The 16,503-nt window shown below is 39.2% G+C and overlaps 1 protein-coding gene across 1 annotated transcript in view; it reads right to left on the bottom strand.

The window, feature by feature from the left end:
• The window catches only part of Sol1 (CUB domain-containing protein Sol1), an 802,928-nt gene that overhangs the window by 530,078 nt on the left and 256,347 nt on the right, over nt 1-16,503 (bottom strand). Inside the window, exon 4 of the mRNA XM_078176633.1 lies at nt 7,206-7,420. Within this exon, the coding sequence (XP_078032759.1) occupies nt 7,206-7,420 (215 nt within the window). The remainder of the gene's footprint in view (nt 1-7,205; nt 7,421-16,503) is intronic.

Here is a 16,503-nt window from a genome sequence, read left to right as displayed (position 1 = left end):
AATTTTTACACGAGAATTCTTTTCGAGAAAATATTTTCTTGGCAATTCTGATCAATTACAATCGTTTTAAAAATTTGTGACACAGTTAATTCAATTTTAGATAAGTTGTTCATTTATCGAAAAGTGTCTCAATATACCGTATTTTATTTTTAAAATAGCAATTTTTGTAATTTATTTCTCAATATTTTATAATCGAATTTAGATATCTGTAATAGCATTGATTAGTGTAATGTGATATTCAAACACAATTTTTAATATCAGAAAATTTTTTTAAAATCCTTTATTATTCTATATACACTCAGCTATTTTTACAGATATTAAAAAACTCTATTAACAAAAATTGTTCAATCCAAAGAGATTAGGTAATTCAACTTTAATTTTATAGTATTTTAATGTGAATTGTTTTCTGCCTACAAGTGCAAATACATATAAAAAAATATAAAAAAATATATAATTGTAATTAAAAAAGTGGAGGCATCATTGAAATCCTCGAAAAATTTTCCGTCAACAGAAATATCAACACCAATGTCCAAGAACAACAGAACTATTTCAGTTGCCCGAATAAGCTGGGACACCCTGTACACAAAAGGGCGAAAAATTCGCGCGACCGGTTAAGGGATTACGCGATCTCGCAATTTTCCTACAAATTAGAAAATTACGAAAAGGATCCGAGGGAAATTAGTGAACTTGTCGCAGATGTTCTTATGCAAAATAGGCTGCGGGATACTTGAGAAAGCGGGCGGCATTTTTTTTTTCTTTCCGCGCGGGAAGATGGCGTGGTACGCGTGGGATAGCGGCGGGGGCGCGCGCGCGCGCGTGGAAATTGTACATTTTCGGGATTGCAGGGAAAACCGTTCTCCGGACAGAAAGAATTATGTCACAGTTATGCGTTGCGCGTGTAAGCCGGCAGCGAACACGTGAGCGAAATAAAAAATTCGTGGTCCGGAGCATGTTTAAAGCACCGCGTCGGCCGGTCACACGCGTGAAGCGTTTACTAACGAACCGAGCACTCCCGCCAAATCTCCACAATATTTGCTATTTAGTTTCGTCGCTACGCCCGCGCGAATCCGCCCGGCGAGGCGTGCGGAAATTCGCGGCCCCTTGATCGCCGGAAAGACGATGCATCTCGTCGCGTCGTTTCGCCGTAATTAACTCGGAATTAAGAAAGAGACCGTGCTTCAGAGAACATGATATTAGTAATTGATTATGCCATGGATTGCGAGAAGTCGATGCATGTGCTTTTGGATTTTATTAACCTGTTAGGCACGGCTGGATTTTGCGCGAATTTTTCATAACTAAATTACCATTTTTCTTAACACTTTAGCGACCGGTAACCTATCAATCTGCTTTCCCCTCCTATCGATGGCCTGTGAATCGGTTGCCATAGTAATCCTTAATTTTCTATCTATTATTGAGATAAATGTGTTAAATTGTACTACAAGCTTCAATATTATTATATAAATTTTTAAATATTAAATACCTTTCGCGATTAATAAGATAAATAAAATCAAAATGGAAAGTCATTTATTTGGAGTTTTAATACTAAAACTGCCGAAGTCTTAAAAGCGTGTAACAAGTGCCGTCAATATTAGAATTATAGGTCATGTATATTTTAACACAAGAATTTAATTTTTCACAGTTTCTGTACTAGCACATTCTTGAGCAATGAAATGTATTCGATAATTTCTAATGTAAATATATTTTCATTTATAATAGTCATAGAATTGATAAAATTCCACCTTTAAAAAAATACACTACGTACTGTGCCCCTTTAAATCACACATCTTTTGCATTGCGAAACTTGTCACCCAATGCATATTTTAAATGTTGCAGTTGACGCATAAGTTACGCTTGGATTTCTATACATTTTTTATATATTTGCAAAACTTGAATATATTTTATAGGGCTTTATAAAACTTGTGCAAATTTCATACGATTTTATACTATTCTGTAGAATTTATATACATTTTATGCTATTTTTACATTCTACATAAATTTAAAATACCATTTTCTACGATTCTATAGAATTTATATATATTCTATGCTATTTTTACGTTCTATATAAATTTAAAATACCATTTTCTACGATTCTATAGAATTTATATACATTTTATGCTGTTTCTTACAACTCGTATAAAATATAGCATTTCGTACAATTTTCCAAAGCTTTCACAAATTTTATACAATTTTATAGAATTCTGTAAACTCATATAAATTGTACACCATTTTATACAATTATAATTTGCAATTGCATTTGGTGCATAAGTTGCATGGACCATCTTGTATATTGAACAAATAATTCACGTACATTTTATTTTTACAATTGCTGCAATGTTGCTATAGCACCGTTACTCACCTCGAATAATTCGCATAATTTCAAATCTATTTAACGAACGGCTTTTTGCACTTCGCATTTCTAGAAGTAAGAACAACGTGTACATATTTGCCGCCACAAAGCGCGCAGTTGTTTATACACGAGAGAATCGCGTGACCGTGGGTAATGTGATGCCGGTAATTCTGAATGTTTGCAGCTCGACGTCATATGTCAATAATCACGACATTCGCATGACTGGAGCCTGTTTGGTATATCGGGTCCGATTTCGCTTTGGTCACTTCGGTTAATTAAGGGTTTAGAGAACCGGCCGTCAACCGTCGCCCTCGCGACGGCGACCGCTTATTTCGCGGAACGCTTTCGGCAACGTCGAAAGAAAGAAAAACGACATCGGCGAATTTATTAACACTCGACGTTTGCCCGTCGAAGTGCGCGCCTCGTTTGACTTCGGCCGAGCGCGTCTCGTCCGCGGAATCGTTCGATAAATTAACTCGCCCTCCCCCCCCTTTCGAAACCGAGTTATTTAATTACCGTTAGGTGGCAGCGCGGATGCGACATTGTTGTTGACGTTTGATAAATCTCGAATCATCCGTATCAGTCGTTCGCATACGACCGCCAATTAAAACGCTGCTTTGTAATTTATCCACCTGGTTAGCCTCGCCAAAGGCGAGCCGTATTTAACGGGTAGCGAACGTTTACTGTAAAATAACAACACGAGATGATAATTCGGTGTTCGCAAAAAAAAAAAAAAAAAGCAACGCGAGCCACTCCCCTTACACGAATCCGAACGATAAACCGTTGGAAATTATTTATCGTCGCGGATAATACACCGGGAGCTTGTTCGTTCGAAAAATATTCTACCTACCGCGCCGGGTATTATAAACGGAGCGCGGATCTTTTTATGCAAATTCATAAATCAGTTTGCGAAAAGGAAAAAGCGGAACGACCGGAGAATTTATTTAAAATATTCCTTACAGTGAAAACGTCGTTATTGTTTATTAACGCGACACCGTTACCGTCGTATTTCGCGCGTTTGCCGATACCGTGTGAACGCGTGCATGGATCCCGGTTATTGATGATCACGCGCGTTAGTACTCGACGCGGGAAAAATCGGAATTTTTTTACAACCCGATTTCCCCCACCGATACGATAAGTGTCCCATATGCCCGGCGAAAATAACAGCCCGGGGAAAGGAATTCTCATCGCTAATTGAAAAGCGTCTCGTTGCGCGCGTTCTCTCTGCATTAGGCGACTTATTAATTGAACCGCGGGCCCCGCGTACAAAGCCACCGCGGAACGCGTGGCCACGCTTTAATTAGCCTTATTTCCGAGTGAACGCGTTCTTGCGAGCTCTTTCAATGATCCGCCCGGATAACTTTAAAAATATTTTCCAATTGAGCCGGCCAAAGAATAAGCCTCCACTCGAAAGAGTTTCATAAAACGAAACCTGCAGCCTTCTCGATAAGTATGCCGGTCGAGTAGTAGACCTCTACCCTACTCCGAAGAGAGAGGGAGAGAGAGAGAGAGAGAGAGAGATCCCGGCGGTCTCTCGCGATGAAGCAACGAAGCGGCTTTTGTTAACAAGCCGTCAGTTTTAATCTAGTTTATTCCTTGGCTTAGACTTCTGGGACGCCGGGTGCTTCCGGCCCGCCGGTAGACGTCACCCTCGAAGATCGACGCGGGGGACGCGAGGCTTTATTTAATTTCCGCGCTCGCAATTTGCCCCCGGCCACGTTGCCGCGGGCGCGTCGAAATATGCTCTGAAAAAAATCGATTCGTCGTTATACGCTCGATGGCTTCCTTGTTTGGTTTATTCGGCTAAAAAACCTCACCCCCGCCGCGGTCCTAGTTCGCCGCGCCGATATGGACCACTTTTCGCCCGATTCGTTGTACCGTTTCACGCAATTAACCGTCGAGGAACCGTCGACCCGATCGTTTCATTATTATAACGACAGCGGTCGATACGGGCGCGAATTTTTGTTGTGAGCGTCCATTGATTCTTCCAGGCACAAGATTTTGTAGAATAAATAGACCCGTGTTGCACGGAAATTTTGTCGGGTTTTTTAATTAAACAAAATTCGTATATCTTCATTGAAAGCATATAAAAGCTTAAGCATGTATTAATTCAACTGAATTTGTTGTTATAAAATGAGACTTAACACGTGAGTCGTTAATAACTAATTTCTGAGCAATTTTGAAAATTTATTTTTATTGCAATATATTCGAGCAAAATGAATTCGACTATGATTCTTCGAATGCGAAAGAGTTCTAATGTCATCCCCTATGATAAATGTGAACTTTTTACTTTTATTTTAATTAATTAAATTGCTTTGATTGTGTGGGGATTTTAATGTATAATCGTCGACGACGAACGTGTTAAATAGTTCCACCATGTCGCGTAGGTTTATGAACGAACAACGTAGACATGTATGTAGCTAGCTATTGCAATACTATGAGGTGGGTATAAAAATGTCCCACAATGCATTACCGTGCATTGAAAAGGTGGGACATTTTTAATCCCACCGTGCCCCAAAGAGTTAAAAGCTGATTTTTGCGACGCGTTTTCTTTCGTTTTGCGAATGTTTTATGGTATTTTATACATGTAGTCGAGAATTTGAATATATGTAACAAATTTTTATCGCTTTGAAATCGATATGTTTGTTTGTTTTGGCTCGAGAGATGAATGATTCGTGCGACGTTTATTTTATGTAGAATATGTTTTGAAAAATTTGACACTGCGAATTTATGAATTTCATTTTATTATGGAGGCGTCGATACTGTATATCGCACTATGGCGATATCGATATTTTATTGTGTATAGCGAAGTTGTATTTTATGTTAGATTAAAGAACAATCGGCAGATACGTATTTTTAACGCATTTTTGCATCAAATAAACGAGCTTTTAAAGAAATAGGATAGCAGTAAAAATTTGATGATATAAAATCGTCGACAATTTACTTTTGTTAGACAGTATTAAATACTTAGACTAAAAAGGATATCAGGAAACAGCAAAAAGATTAATAAATTTTTAACTGTAAAATTTTCTTAATCTAGTCATTTCTGTTAGATTTGGATCGGAAGCTTAATATAATGTTTAAAGTAATCAGTAGACTACGTATCATTGTACAAAATGTTCGCAATTAATTTCGAAAAAGCAAGCAAGATGAAAATGTAGTTCTTTTTTTTTATAACTTCGATAAATTAAGGAGTGTGCACAAACTTCTTTAATTTCTTAATAAAATACTTTACTTTTAGTTAGTACTTGCTTTTATAAAGCAATATGTAATATGTAATATTGTATAATATAATATATCTTATACTGTACTTATAATCGAATATATTGTACAAAATAATATAATATATATTACTTAATTTTTTGATATATATCTTGATATGTATTATTGATTTAATTTCTTGAAGTTATTAAAAGGAAATCTACATTTTCATTTAACACCTGCTTCTTGCACCGACTTACGAACATTATATATCTAAAAATACATATATATAGAACAGTAAATATAACAATAGAAATGCAGCAGAAAACAATTTTCTCCACCGTGTCGCATCAATTAGAACGTTCCAGTTCCCTAGTCGGAAGTTTTCGCACGATTACTATTTAATCTGTTCGAACGTGGAAGTTCCGACTGCAGATTTAGGCTATCGTTGAATAATAAATCTGGTCCACAGTGTTACAGCAGCAGCAGCAGCAGCAGCAGCAGCAGCAGCAGCAGCAGTAGCGCGGTAGGGGGCAATTTTCTATTGAGGATACTTAATGGCCAAGTTTTACAAACAGCCGAGAAAAAGATCGGATCGCATTACGGATTCCGAAAGTTCTCCCCTACAGACAGAAGGGTGTATGAAGTAAGGTGAAGTTTCCTGGGCACTCGGAAGCATGAGTTTGAAAAAGGAAATTTGAGGTGTGCTCTGTTTTATAGCCTGCAGTGTTCGCAGTCTGGCGAGTTAGGTTTAAGAAACTCAATTTCGTAGATATCAGAGAGAGAGAGAGAGAGAGAGAGACTATTGATTTCGGGTAGGGGAGAAGCTCGGCTTAGAGTGGGAACTGACCGGCAAGAATACAGCGGTATCTATCGGAAAAGAAAGAACGCCGCGATTTTATGGGATTTATATCGCGGGCAACACTTATTGCGATCGCACCGATTTATTTTCGAGATTTCGCCGAATTTTATGATCGGAGGATACCCGAGCAACGCGCGCATACAAATCAATCGTCTGCGGTTAAGCTGCGCGCGATATTAAATGACATTTCGAGGGAATAAATATCATAATTTTCATTAAGGTATCATTTCGACAAATCAACAGAATAATAAAGATCTAATTTACTTAATATGTAATAATATATCCTTAGATATCCTATAAAAGGAGGACATAATTTGTTATTATTACGTGTTTTTTATAAGGTTTAAAAATTGGTTAAATAAGGTAAAATCATAAAGAAAACACATTTTTTCTCCACTAAGGTTTGCCAATTTATTAAAAATTATTTAACACAATACTACTAAAATAGAACAAAATGAATACAAAAATAAGGAAAAATCACCTTTTCTCATCCAGTGCTCCAAATACATAATAAACAAAATTACAGAATTATATAGTTGCACGCATTGTGAAAGGCTTTTAAGGTAAAACCAATTGTTAAATATGAAATATTTAGTTTCCAAATATTTCAATTACTTCGAAATATTATATACATAACACTTTCGTTCAAATAGACGAGGTCGTGACATCGAATAATTGTTTTCCAAATGTTTATTCAGTTTTTGATTTTTCTATCGGCAACGTTGCGTTTTTTTTTTCGTCCGTCGATAGCCTACGGTTACAATTGATAAGCGAATGCGCTTTTTATTGACTTACGTCTGTCGATGAACCGGAAATTTCCAAAAAAGCCGGTCGCATTCGACGGAGGTCCCTGTGTGTGCAGCTCCAAAATAAGCGTAGATCTTGAACTGTACAATATTTGCGGTATGTCGCGTAGCTCGCCGCAGAGCACGCCGGACCAAGGCGTGTACTCGGAAACGCCGTTGCTCTCCAAATGTAGAAACACTTTTAGAAAATCGCCGCCCACGCAACTGGAACAGAAACGAAGGGAAAATTATTGCAACCTTCTTCGAGATATCTTTGAAATATTATTTATATTTTCTCGACTTAATATTCGAATTGTGCTTTGTTATAATATACTTTTAATGCGTTATCCATAACAAATCTAAAAAACTATGCTTATTATTAAAAACTAATCCTCAGAATGTGAATTAAAAAATGATATTTGTAAAATTAGTTCTGAGTATTATTTTAGAAATAATATTTATATTTGAGTTTAAGAAATTTTAATTTATAATGTACAGATTAGATATAACAATTAAATTAACTCAATCGTTAATCGCGACTAATGATGAAATGAAATTTACTTGTTAATTGCTATTAACAGTAATATCTTTATCGTTAAATGGGATTAACGATTAAATCGAGTGTAATTGTTAATTACGAGTGACGATTAAAACGAACGTAATCGTTAATTGAAAATAACGACTAAAACGACTGCACTCGTGAACTGCGATCAACTAATTAACAGCAACGATGCATTCGTTATTCGTCGATTAGTTTTTTCGACCAGCACTGATAAAAACCATGTTTCACCCACGTTGAGTCCCGTCGAACGGCGGACAAAAGTTCCGAAATATGAAAACGTTGCCAACATTTGGCATTGCAAAAAAAAAAAAAGAGAAACCAATTCGCAATGTTCTAATCGAAGTCCGTCACTCATCCGGGCTTACGATGCGTCAATCACAGGCGACAATAGGGGGGCGCGATGGAATTTTATAATTTTCGTGCCGAACAACAATCCGACGCGCGCGGACGAGTAAAAAAACTCGATGAATCAAAAAGGTCGAAGGAGTAATGAAAATCTTTTCCGAAGCCAAACAGAATATTTCTTTAAACTGAATTTAATCTATTAAATTGCGTCATTAATCCACGGAATCATAATTTATTTTTCTAGTTACGAATTTGAATCCCTTCTATAAAAATAATACATGTAAATAAAAATGTAAAAAATAAATTCGGCTCATTATATTTTACATTAATTATAGTCCGATTTAAGAGGTCTTTCTATATTTTCCCTACATCCGAGATTCATATTTCAAAGATAAATATTATCAAAGAAACAAATCGCATTAATTATACATCAAAAATTGATTAAGCTATAACAAATTTTCCAAAATGAACTTATAATTAAATTAGAGAGCGCTTCGAGGGCGAGACATTGTTGTTGAAACGAGCACAGTTCCCGCCGCCCTAATATCGATCACCGCACGATGCACCTAATTAATGGCAAAAAATGGCACCGATGACCTAACGGATAAGGAGCATCGTGATCGAATTAACCTCGGAGAAACCCGCGACCCGATACCGCCAATATACGCGATCAGACGGGTTTAAGCTTACCGGGCCGTGATACTCGTAGAATGGCTAATTGACTAATTAGTCCTGGCACCGAAACGGAACAGGTGTTCGTAAGTCTAACTGTACACAGATTAGCGGAGTTCGCGTGCTTAGAGAGCGGTCGGCCCCCACCGATCCGGCATTAAAGCGAAATGCAATGTCAAAATTAGCAGAGATTATAATAAAGCCGGGAACGCTCCCGCGTAGTCGGCGGGTATCCGCAAAAACAATTTGCCGGCTCGTTAACGAAACACAGAGAGGTGTGTGGGGGAGAGAGGAAGGAAGGAAGAGAGGGGGAAGCGGCGACGTATCCGCGGCCGGCGAACGTGTGAATTCTGGAAGACATTCATTAGCCCGCGGGCTTATCCCGGCAAGAAACTTAAATCCTTAAACTCCGCCGGCACGCGGGGGAATATCAAATTATAATCTAGAAATTGTCGCGGCTAAATTATTCGGCTACTTCGCCCCCCATCTCTGTTCTCTCCCCTCCCTCTTCCTCTCTCTCTCTCTCTCTCTCTTGGCGAATAGGCGCCGCGAATGCGCTAATTACACGCCGCGGCAGCGTCGGTCGGAATTTACTGAGGCTTTAATGATCCCGTTACGCAACCTATTCATCACGACCGTTCGGACGGTTTCTAATTAATTAGCGGTAGACCCGCCGCCATATTCCATTTGTCGTAACCGTTTGGCCCGGGACCCCCCCGGCGGCCGTAACACTTCACCTTTCGATCGAAGGAACGCAATTAACTCTCGGACGACCGCGGGAGAAATCTCGGCGGCACGCACCGAATCCATATTTCTTTCTGTCGAACCGCCGCTACCTTGTCGCCTGTCTACGCTCCGCGACAAAACTGTAAGACGTCTATGACTTCCGATTGCGTTTTAACCCTTTGCGGTCGCGTTACGTTTGTACGGCGGCGTGCTGGTCGGAATTAATTCTTGTTGAATGGTAATACGTAATACGCAAGGTTTAGAAGGAAAACAGAATTTATTAATTCATTAGTAAAGTTGTATGTGATATATGTGACGCATTAATATGTTTTAATTTTATGCAAGAATAAAATAGTAAATAAATAGCGTTGGTGATTGAGAGTAGACAGATCTTAGAGAGTTATAGGACTGATTTCTCCGCTGCAGTTATTGAAGAGTAAAATAGATATTTCTAATGTAACTTATATTCTTCATTAGCATAAGTTCTGTGTACGATATTTATTTTAAATATTAAAAATATAAATAATTCAGAGAATGTATCAATATTCACTAAGTAAGAAAAACTAGCAAAAATGTTCTAATTTCTAACGTGTTGTCTAAACCAATAGTTTTTATCCTCCAAAATGAATCTTGAAATCTTAATTTGTATATAGTATAAATATAATTTATATACAATATATAATGGATATAATTTATGTACAATCTATAAATGATATAATTCATATACAACCTATAATTTATATAATTTATATACAATCCATAATTTATACATAAATGATCTCAACATAAACACCAACTGTCTCCTCTCCGTAAAGGGTTAATCCTCGCGCTACTAAAAAAGCGAGCAACCCCCGCGGCGGCGGGAACAGAAGTCATTTCAACCATTTCGACATAGTTTTTTTTTCATGTAGTTCATTTGTACGTATTTTTTGCACAAAACGCACCAGGCTGGAACGGGCGCCATCGATACCTTTTGAAAAAGTATCTCCGAACGTTTACGTATACGCGGAGAGTTTCAGGTAGCTTCATGAAGAGTCAAATGATACACACCGGTGTGCTGTCGTGTATCGCCATGGTTCGCCGCCTAGTTAAGCAGTGTTAAATGGAACACTTGTCCCGGCCATGTTCACGTTTCCCATTGTTTGAGCAACCCGTTTTCTCGTTTTTTTTTTTTTTTTTTTTTTTCGTTGTTGCTTGTTTTTTTATCGGTCAGTCGTACCATGTAAAACACGTTGCGGACTACTTTAGCCGAAAACGACACGGTTTACTCTGAAAAGCTTTAATAGTTACAACTGCGCGGCGACGCGGCTCCCCCGTAAAAGCTTCGCTACGACGAAGTTTATGACAAGCTCGCTTGAGTTCAAATTTCAAGGGGAAATTTCGGTCGACGAAAATTGGAGGCCGGCTCGAGCGAAGCGTTCCGCCGTTGTGCAGATCCTACGATTATCACGTACTCTCGATATTGTCATAATGCGGAATCGCTTATGTATCATTTGTCTGTTTTCGTTCCCGTCGAACAACGAGAACCGAGTTTCTATGTTGTAAATAGTCTCTGGTTTTCTGTGAACAATAAATGCGTACTTCCCTTCAGAAAGAAATACATGTAATTTGATACTATACTAGAATATGTTCTACATTGAAACTTTTGAATTAAAAGTAATTCATTTACAATATAATTTATTGTACAAATCAATTAAAATGTACTCTTACAATGTAAATAAGAAATCACTTTATTATCCTTCGAATAATCGATGTTATTATTCTCATTACTATTTTATTAATTAAAGGTTAAAATACGCTTTAAATTACAGAATATAATGCAAACTAATAATTTAGTCTAAATTGCATTATAAGATTTGAGAATCCCAGACAAGATTATTATTATTGTTGTAAAAGTCTATATTTCTGATAATTCTGCTGATACAATTACATTAAATTACATCAAAAAACATTCAATTAAAATTTAAAATATATATATAATCTGACAATCACATACTCATAAATTCTTTCACTATTAAGATTAAACGATGGCTTAATCTTCGATCTCACTTCCCCTAAGTACACGAAAAATATTAACCGCTACATCGAAGATTTTACCAGCTTTCAACCACGTCATTCTTTGGAACACGTACGAACTATCGCGGCGTAAATGTTAACAAGGAAATCATTGCAATATTATAAGACCGATTTACCTGTTTCCCGAATATCTCCGTGCGATTGCAATGCAAATGTGTCTGCATATTTATGAGCGTCATGGCACCCTCTGGAAAGTAACAGAGCAAGAGGTCGACCGAACAAAAACCGGGACCTCGTATCGAGCCAAAGCGGAGCGTCATTAATCACGTCACATAATTTATCAGCAGCTGTATTTCCTGGGAGTAGCTTAGTCCTCCTACCGGTGGCCGAGACCTCCCCCGTGTCAATTAGCGATCAGACATCGATACCGGATACAGGGGACCGACGAGTCTCCGGGTTTCTTACTTGCAAAAATAACCGAACGTCGCGCGATCGACGAGTTGTCATTCTGTGACGGCATGTTCGTTTCGACATTGTTCGGGTATGTCGCTTTTCGTCGAAAAATTCTTACACAGTGTTGCAGTTTGAAAGTGCTGCTTTTCGTCAGAGTATCTCAGATTTCTTTAAAACTATAGTCTGCGTTTTTTCAAATGTACGCGCCGCGACGACAGTATAAAATATTTTGGGTATTTTTGCAATGCCTACGTAGAGGCATAATTCGCGATCAGTGTGGAATAACAGTGCAGTGAAAGTGAACGTCAGTGTAATCTGTGTCGTTTTACATACGTGGATTACAACATTTACAACCGAATGGGTAAGTTTTCCATTAATAATATTTGTGACATTTTTGAAATTAATAGGAAATTCATCAGATCCTTGTTCGTTACTTCGATCGCGGTTCAAAGCCGTCGCGCCCCGGCCATAGTCAGCTGGCTCGCGCGGGTCGAATCCTCGTGCGCGCGCAGCCAACTTTATTCATTAATAACTCGTTAACAAAGCCGCGGATTGCATTTCGGCAAAGGAAAAGGTTACTTGAAATGGCATCGGGAACCTTCCCCTCCATTTCCCGATGTCCGTATAATTTTGGTACACCCTGTATTCGTGGCCGCTCTTGGCGGTCGGATTTAGCGGCGATATTCGCGTTGGGAAGATACAGGGTATCGGACGCGTGAAATTACACGTCCCCCGAGACAACGACGTTACTGTGTACAGGCCGCTGAGAGACATCGGCAACCAGGAGTACACAACGAAATATCGCGTGTAACGTAATTTGCCACGGATCCACAGCTATTTAACCCCGGACGGCGCGCGGGTTAAACCGGAGAGCGGCGCGAACCGTTCTTCTAAACCGTCGCGTTTCGTTTCGCGCTAACACCCGAATTTATGGTCATTGATTAAAATTCATTTGCATCGATCCACCGGCCCGGCGTGACGCATCGAGTGCCGCTGATAGAACGCCGTTCAAATCTGCTGATAAAACGGATTACGTTGTAACGCGCACAAACAAATGAGCTTTCAGTGAATCAAAATAAAAATGTTGCACGTACGTTGTGCAAACAGGAACGAAACTCTTGACGTATAAAGTTGTTACGATCATTTACGGTTGGATCCAGGTATAAATCAATTTATTATAGTTTATCGCTGTGGAATTGAAAGTGTTCAAAGTCTGTTAACTTTATCTAAGAAAATTTTCCAGAGCTCTGTCTGTGTGTAGGTTTAAAATTCACGTCTGTAATTTCCTTAAATTATGTCATGTTTTAGGTTTAATTATCTTTAGATTATAATTGAGTGATCTTTTAATTTTGTGGAATATTTATAATTCATTGGAAGGAAATTGAAAGATACTTTTTATCGGTGGCAATGTTTTCCTTAAATTATTTTATGTTTCAGAATAATTTTATTAAATCTTTATATTATTATTTAGAGTTCTTTTAATTTTGTGCAACAGTTATAGTTCATTAAAAAGAAATTGAAAGATACTTTTCATCGGTGGCAATGTTTTCAGAAAACGCAAACTAAAGCCGCATCCAATTTATCCTGTTATTTTTGTCAAACTTTCGTACATTTCGGTCTTGAAAATAAACAACAGGTACAGTAACTGGCTCGCGAACAGTAATTGGACTCCGCTGACTCTAGCGTTAGACGCGCGAAAAAAAGGGACTCCGCGTAAAGCGCGTAACTCATTGAACAGCGGCGGAAATGAATGGAAAACAGTAGTCGAAACGCGACTCTGGCCGGTAACAAACGGTACACAAGAATGATGACTCTTGATATATGAATTCCGAATCCATTTTACCATAAAATGTGTTTACCTGCTTCCATCTGTTTGAAGGCTTTATCTCGGTCGAACCCGACTGGATCACTCTGTGCGGCGGAAGTGTATATACATATAGCGTGCGAAAGGAAAAGGCATAAATAAAAGTTGACAGAATAACAGAGAGAGAAAGAGAGAGAGAGAGAGAGACGCGAAACCCCGGGCGTTTGTGAATTAAATTCTTGGCAAACATCTAGCGTGGTCGGTGACATGACAATGTCGTCAAAGAACGTGTCGTGCCGCGACGCCCAAAAAGTCGCCGATCGTGAAGCATTGCCGCCACCCGGTTCGATATATGTATGTATTGCATCGCGTGTGTAAGCGTACACAGGCGAAAGTGTAGGTACACACAGCGATTCACAATCAAAGATGAAAACAGCCCCTTTCAAGAGCTACACTCAAACCAGCGCGGATCGCTTTGTTCCGCGCCGCGAGCGTCGGCTCCTCTCTCTCTCTCTTTCTCTCTCTGTAAGGAAAAGAAGAGTTTTCCGCCACGATTTATTACGCTGCCCGAGATATCGCGTTTGTCACCTTTCGCTATCACGACGTCTGACCAGCGCTTTACGAGACTCGTTAGTGATCACCGCGGCGGAGTGATTACGCCAGGAATAAATCTGGAACGGTTCCTGAACCCGCGAATTTCACAAATTTTTCACGTTCGCTTTTTGGGTATCTCGCTTTCCGTTGCAACATGACGCCTTTATTTTAAATTTTACTTTACTGCCTTTCATTTTAAATTGAATACAATAGGTGTGCAATGACCAAAGACGCGACAAAAGTTGTATATTTTTTAACCCCTCGACGTATCATTTTCTTCGCAGTTGCTGCGATTAAGAATTTTTCAATTGGCATAATTTCTTAAAAGAGACGGAACATTAATGTTTATTCCATGCCTGAATATATTTAAATCCTTAACTCTTTCGCTCCAAGCACCGCATATATGCGGCATCCAAGTGGCATCCGCAGACAAAATACAAAAATAATTTGGTATTTTAATAATTTTCTAGGTCCTTTCATATTAAAAATGTAAATATACTTGTTACATTAGAGCAATGATTGTTTTATTTAGCACATTTATTTCAAACTAAGAGAAACGTATAATATAGAAATCACGCGCAATGTGCATATTTCTGGCGCGCGAGCTTTCGTTCAGTGACAGTACTTCGGCGGTCGACGCTGCCGTAGCAAAAGGGTTAAATATTGATAACAAGGAATTTGAATTTTATTCCAACTTTAAAGAACAGAATAACATCCATACTTAATAATTTATTATTAGTAATTTCCATCACGAGTCGGACTCGTTAAAGTACGGTAAGAGGTTAAGTAAATCGAAGCAGAGAAAATTTAGGTAGGAGATAATATAATATAGGAGATAATAAAATACTAGTTAAGAGGGAGATGTTTAATACGGCTGAAACATTGTCACGAGGAATTAAAGGTATGTAATTCGTAAGATACTTCGGTATAATTTTTCTGCAACCTCATTGTTCCTCTCCGCTTCGCACGAGACACGTTTCGAATACGTGGGAAGCCGAGAGCGGGACGAGAAGGTGAGAGTCTCGGGTTGAATGAAATTTATGTGAACGAAAGAAATAATTCGTCGGATCGTCGTCGTAATGCGATTTTATAATCGCCTTACTCCCGCGATGTATTCGGTTTTTGTTATAATGTTGCGGAACGGCGAGAGCTTTCTGCTTGAAAAATTCTAATTGTACAGCGGACGCGGGACGTTCCTCGGACGAGATTATCTTGAACAGATTAGTGGTATAATTGGAGTATCCTTTGAGAACGGTTGTTACGAAAAGAGATCGGATTTGTTATAACTAGACCGCGCGGTTTCTTCTTCTCTTTTTTTCTCATCATTGGAGCGAACGTTCGCTTCGACGGGCCGCGAACTAATCCGAATTAATCGTAGAAATCGGCGATCTTATTTATTATAGCGGCGTGGCTCGATGATAAAAAAGAAAAGAGTTCGCCACGAATTTCATCGAGTATGAAAAGGAACGAGCGATCGAGAGCCGGTACGAATGCCGGCTAAACGAGAGATAATTCGCGGCCGCGTTATCGGTGGCCGCCCGTTTAGGAACGATTAATATAATACGTTGATATTTCCTGAAATTTGCATAATCCGCGAGGAACGGAAAATATTTTCCCGGTTACGCGGCAACGTCAGATTTTCTGCGAATCCCGCGCGCCCGGCGAAATAACGTTAATAACACCCGATAACCTTCCGCCGGCGTACACAGATTCGCTCGCAGCCAGATTCCGACGCATCCTTTGTTAATACTCCCCGGGAAAACGCTTTGTTCCAGGCCTCCCCCCCCCCCCCCCCTCTACCACCCGGTTCAAAAGAGTAGCAAACAAGATTCGCCCCGCCGGTAATTCTGTATGAAAATCGATAGGAAATTCCGCGAGGCATTCGGAACGACCGCGGGGTCTAACTATAATCCCGTGTACGCCGCGGCGTAAACCGGGGGATCCCGCGAAACGGCGAAAAATACGGCCGATCGGCGCGATAAAACAACGATAGAAAAGTTTGCCGTGGCAGATGAAGCACGAACCAATCGTCGGAGTCGGACGCGATAAGGAACGCCTATATTCGAACGAGCGTTTTACAACTATCCCGCCAACTTCTGATGAGCGGAAGAATTCCTGTTTCATTCGGCGATGCTT

Source organism: Augochlora pura, chromosome 3, assembly GCF_028453695.1.
Source record: "Augochlora pura isolate Apur16 chromosome 3, APUR_v2.2.1, whole genome shotgun sequence".
In the NCBI taxonomy this organism is placed as follows: Eukaryota; Metazoa; Arthropoda; class Insecta; order Hymenoptera; family Halictidae; genus Augochlora; species Augochlora pura.
Note: the sequence above shows the minus strand (reverse complement) of the source record. Positions and strands in the feature narration are given on the sequence as shown.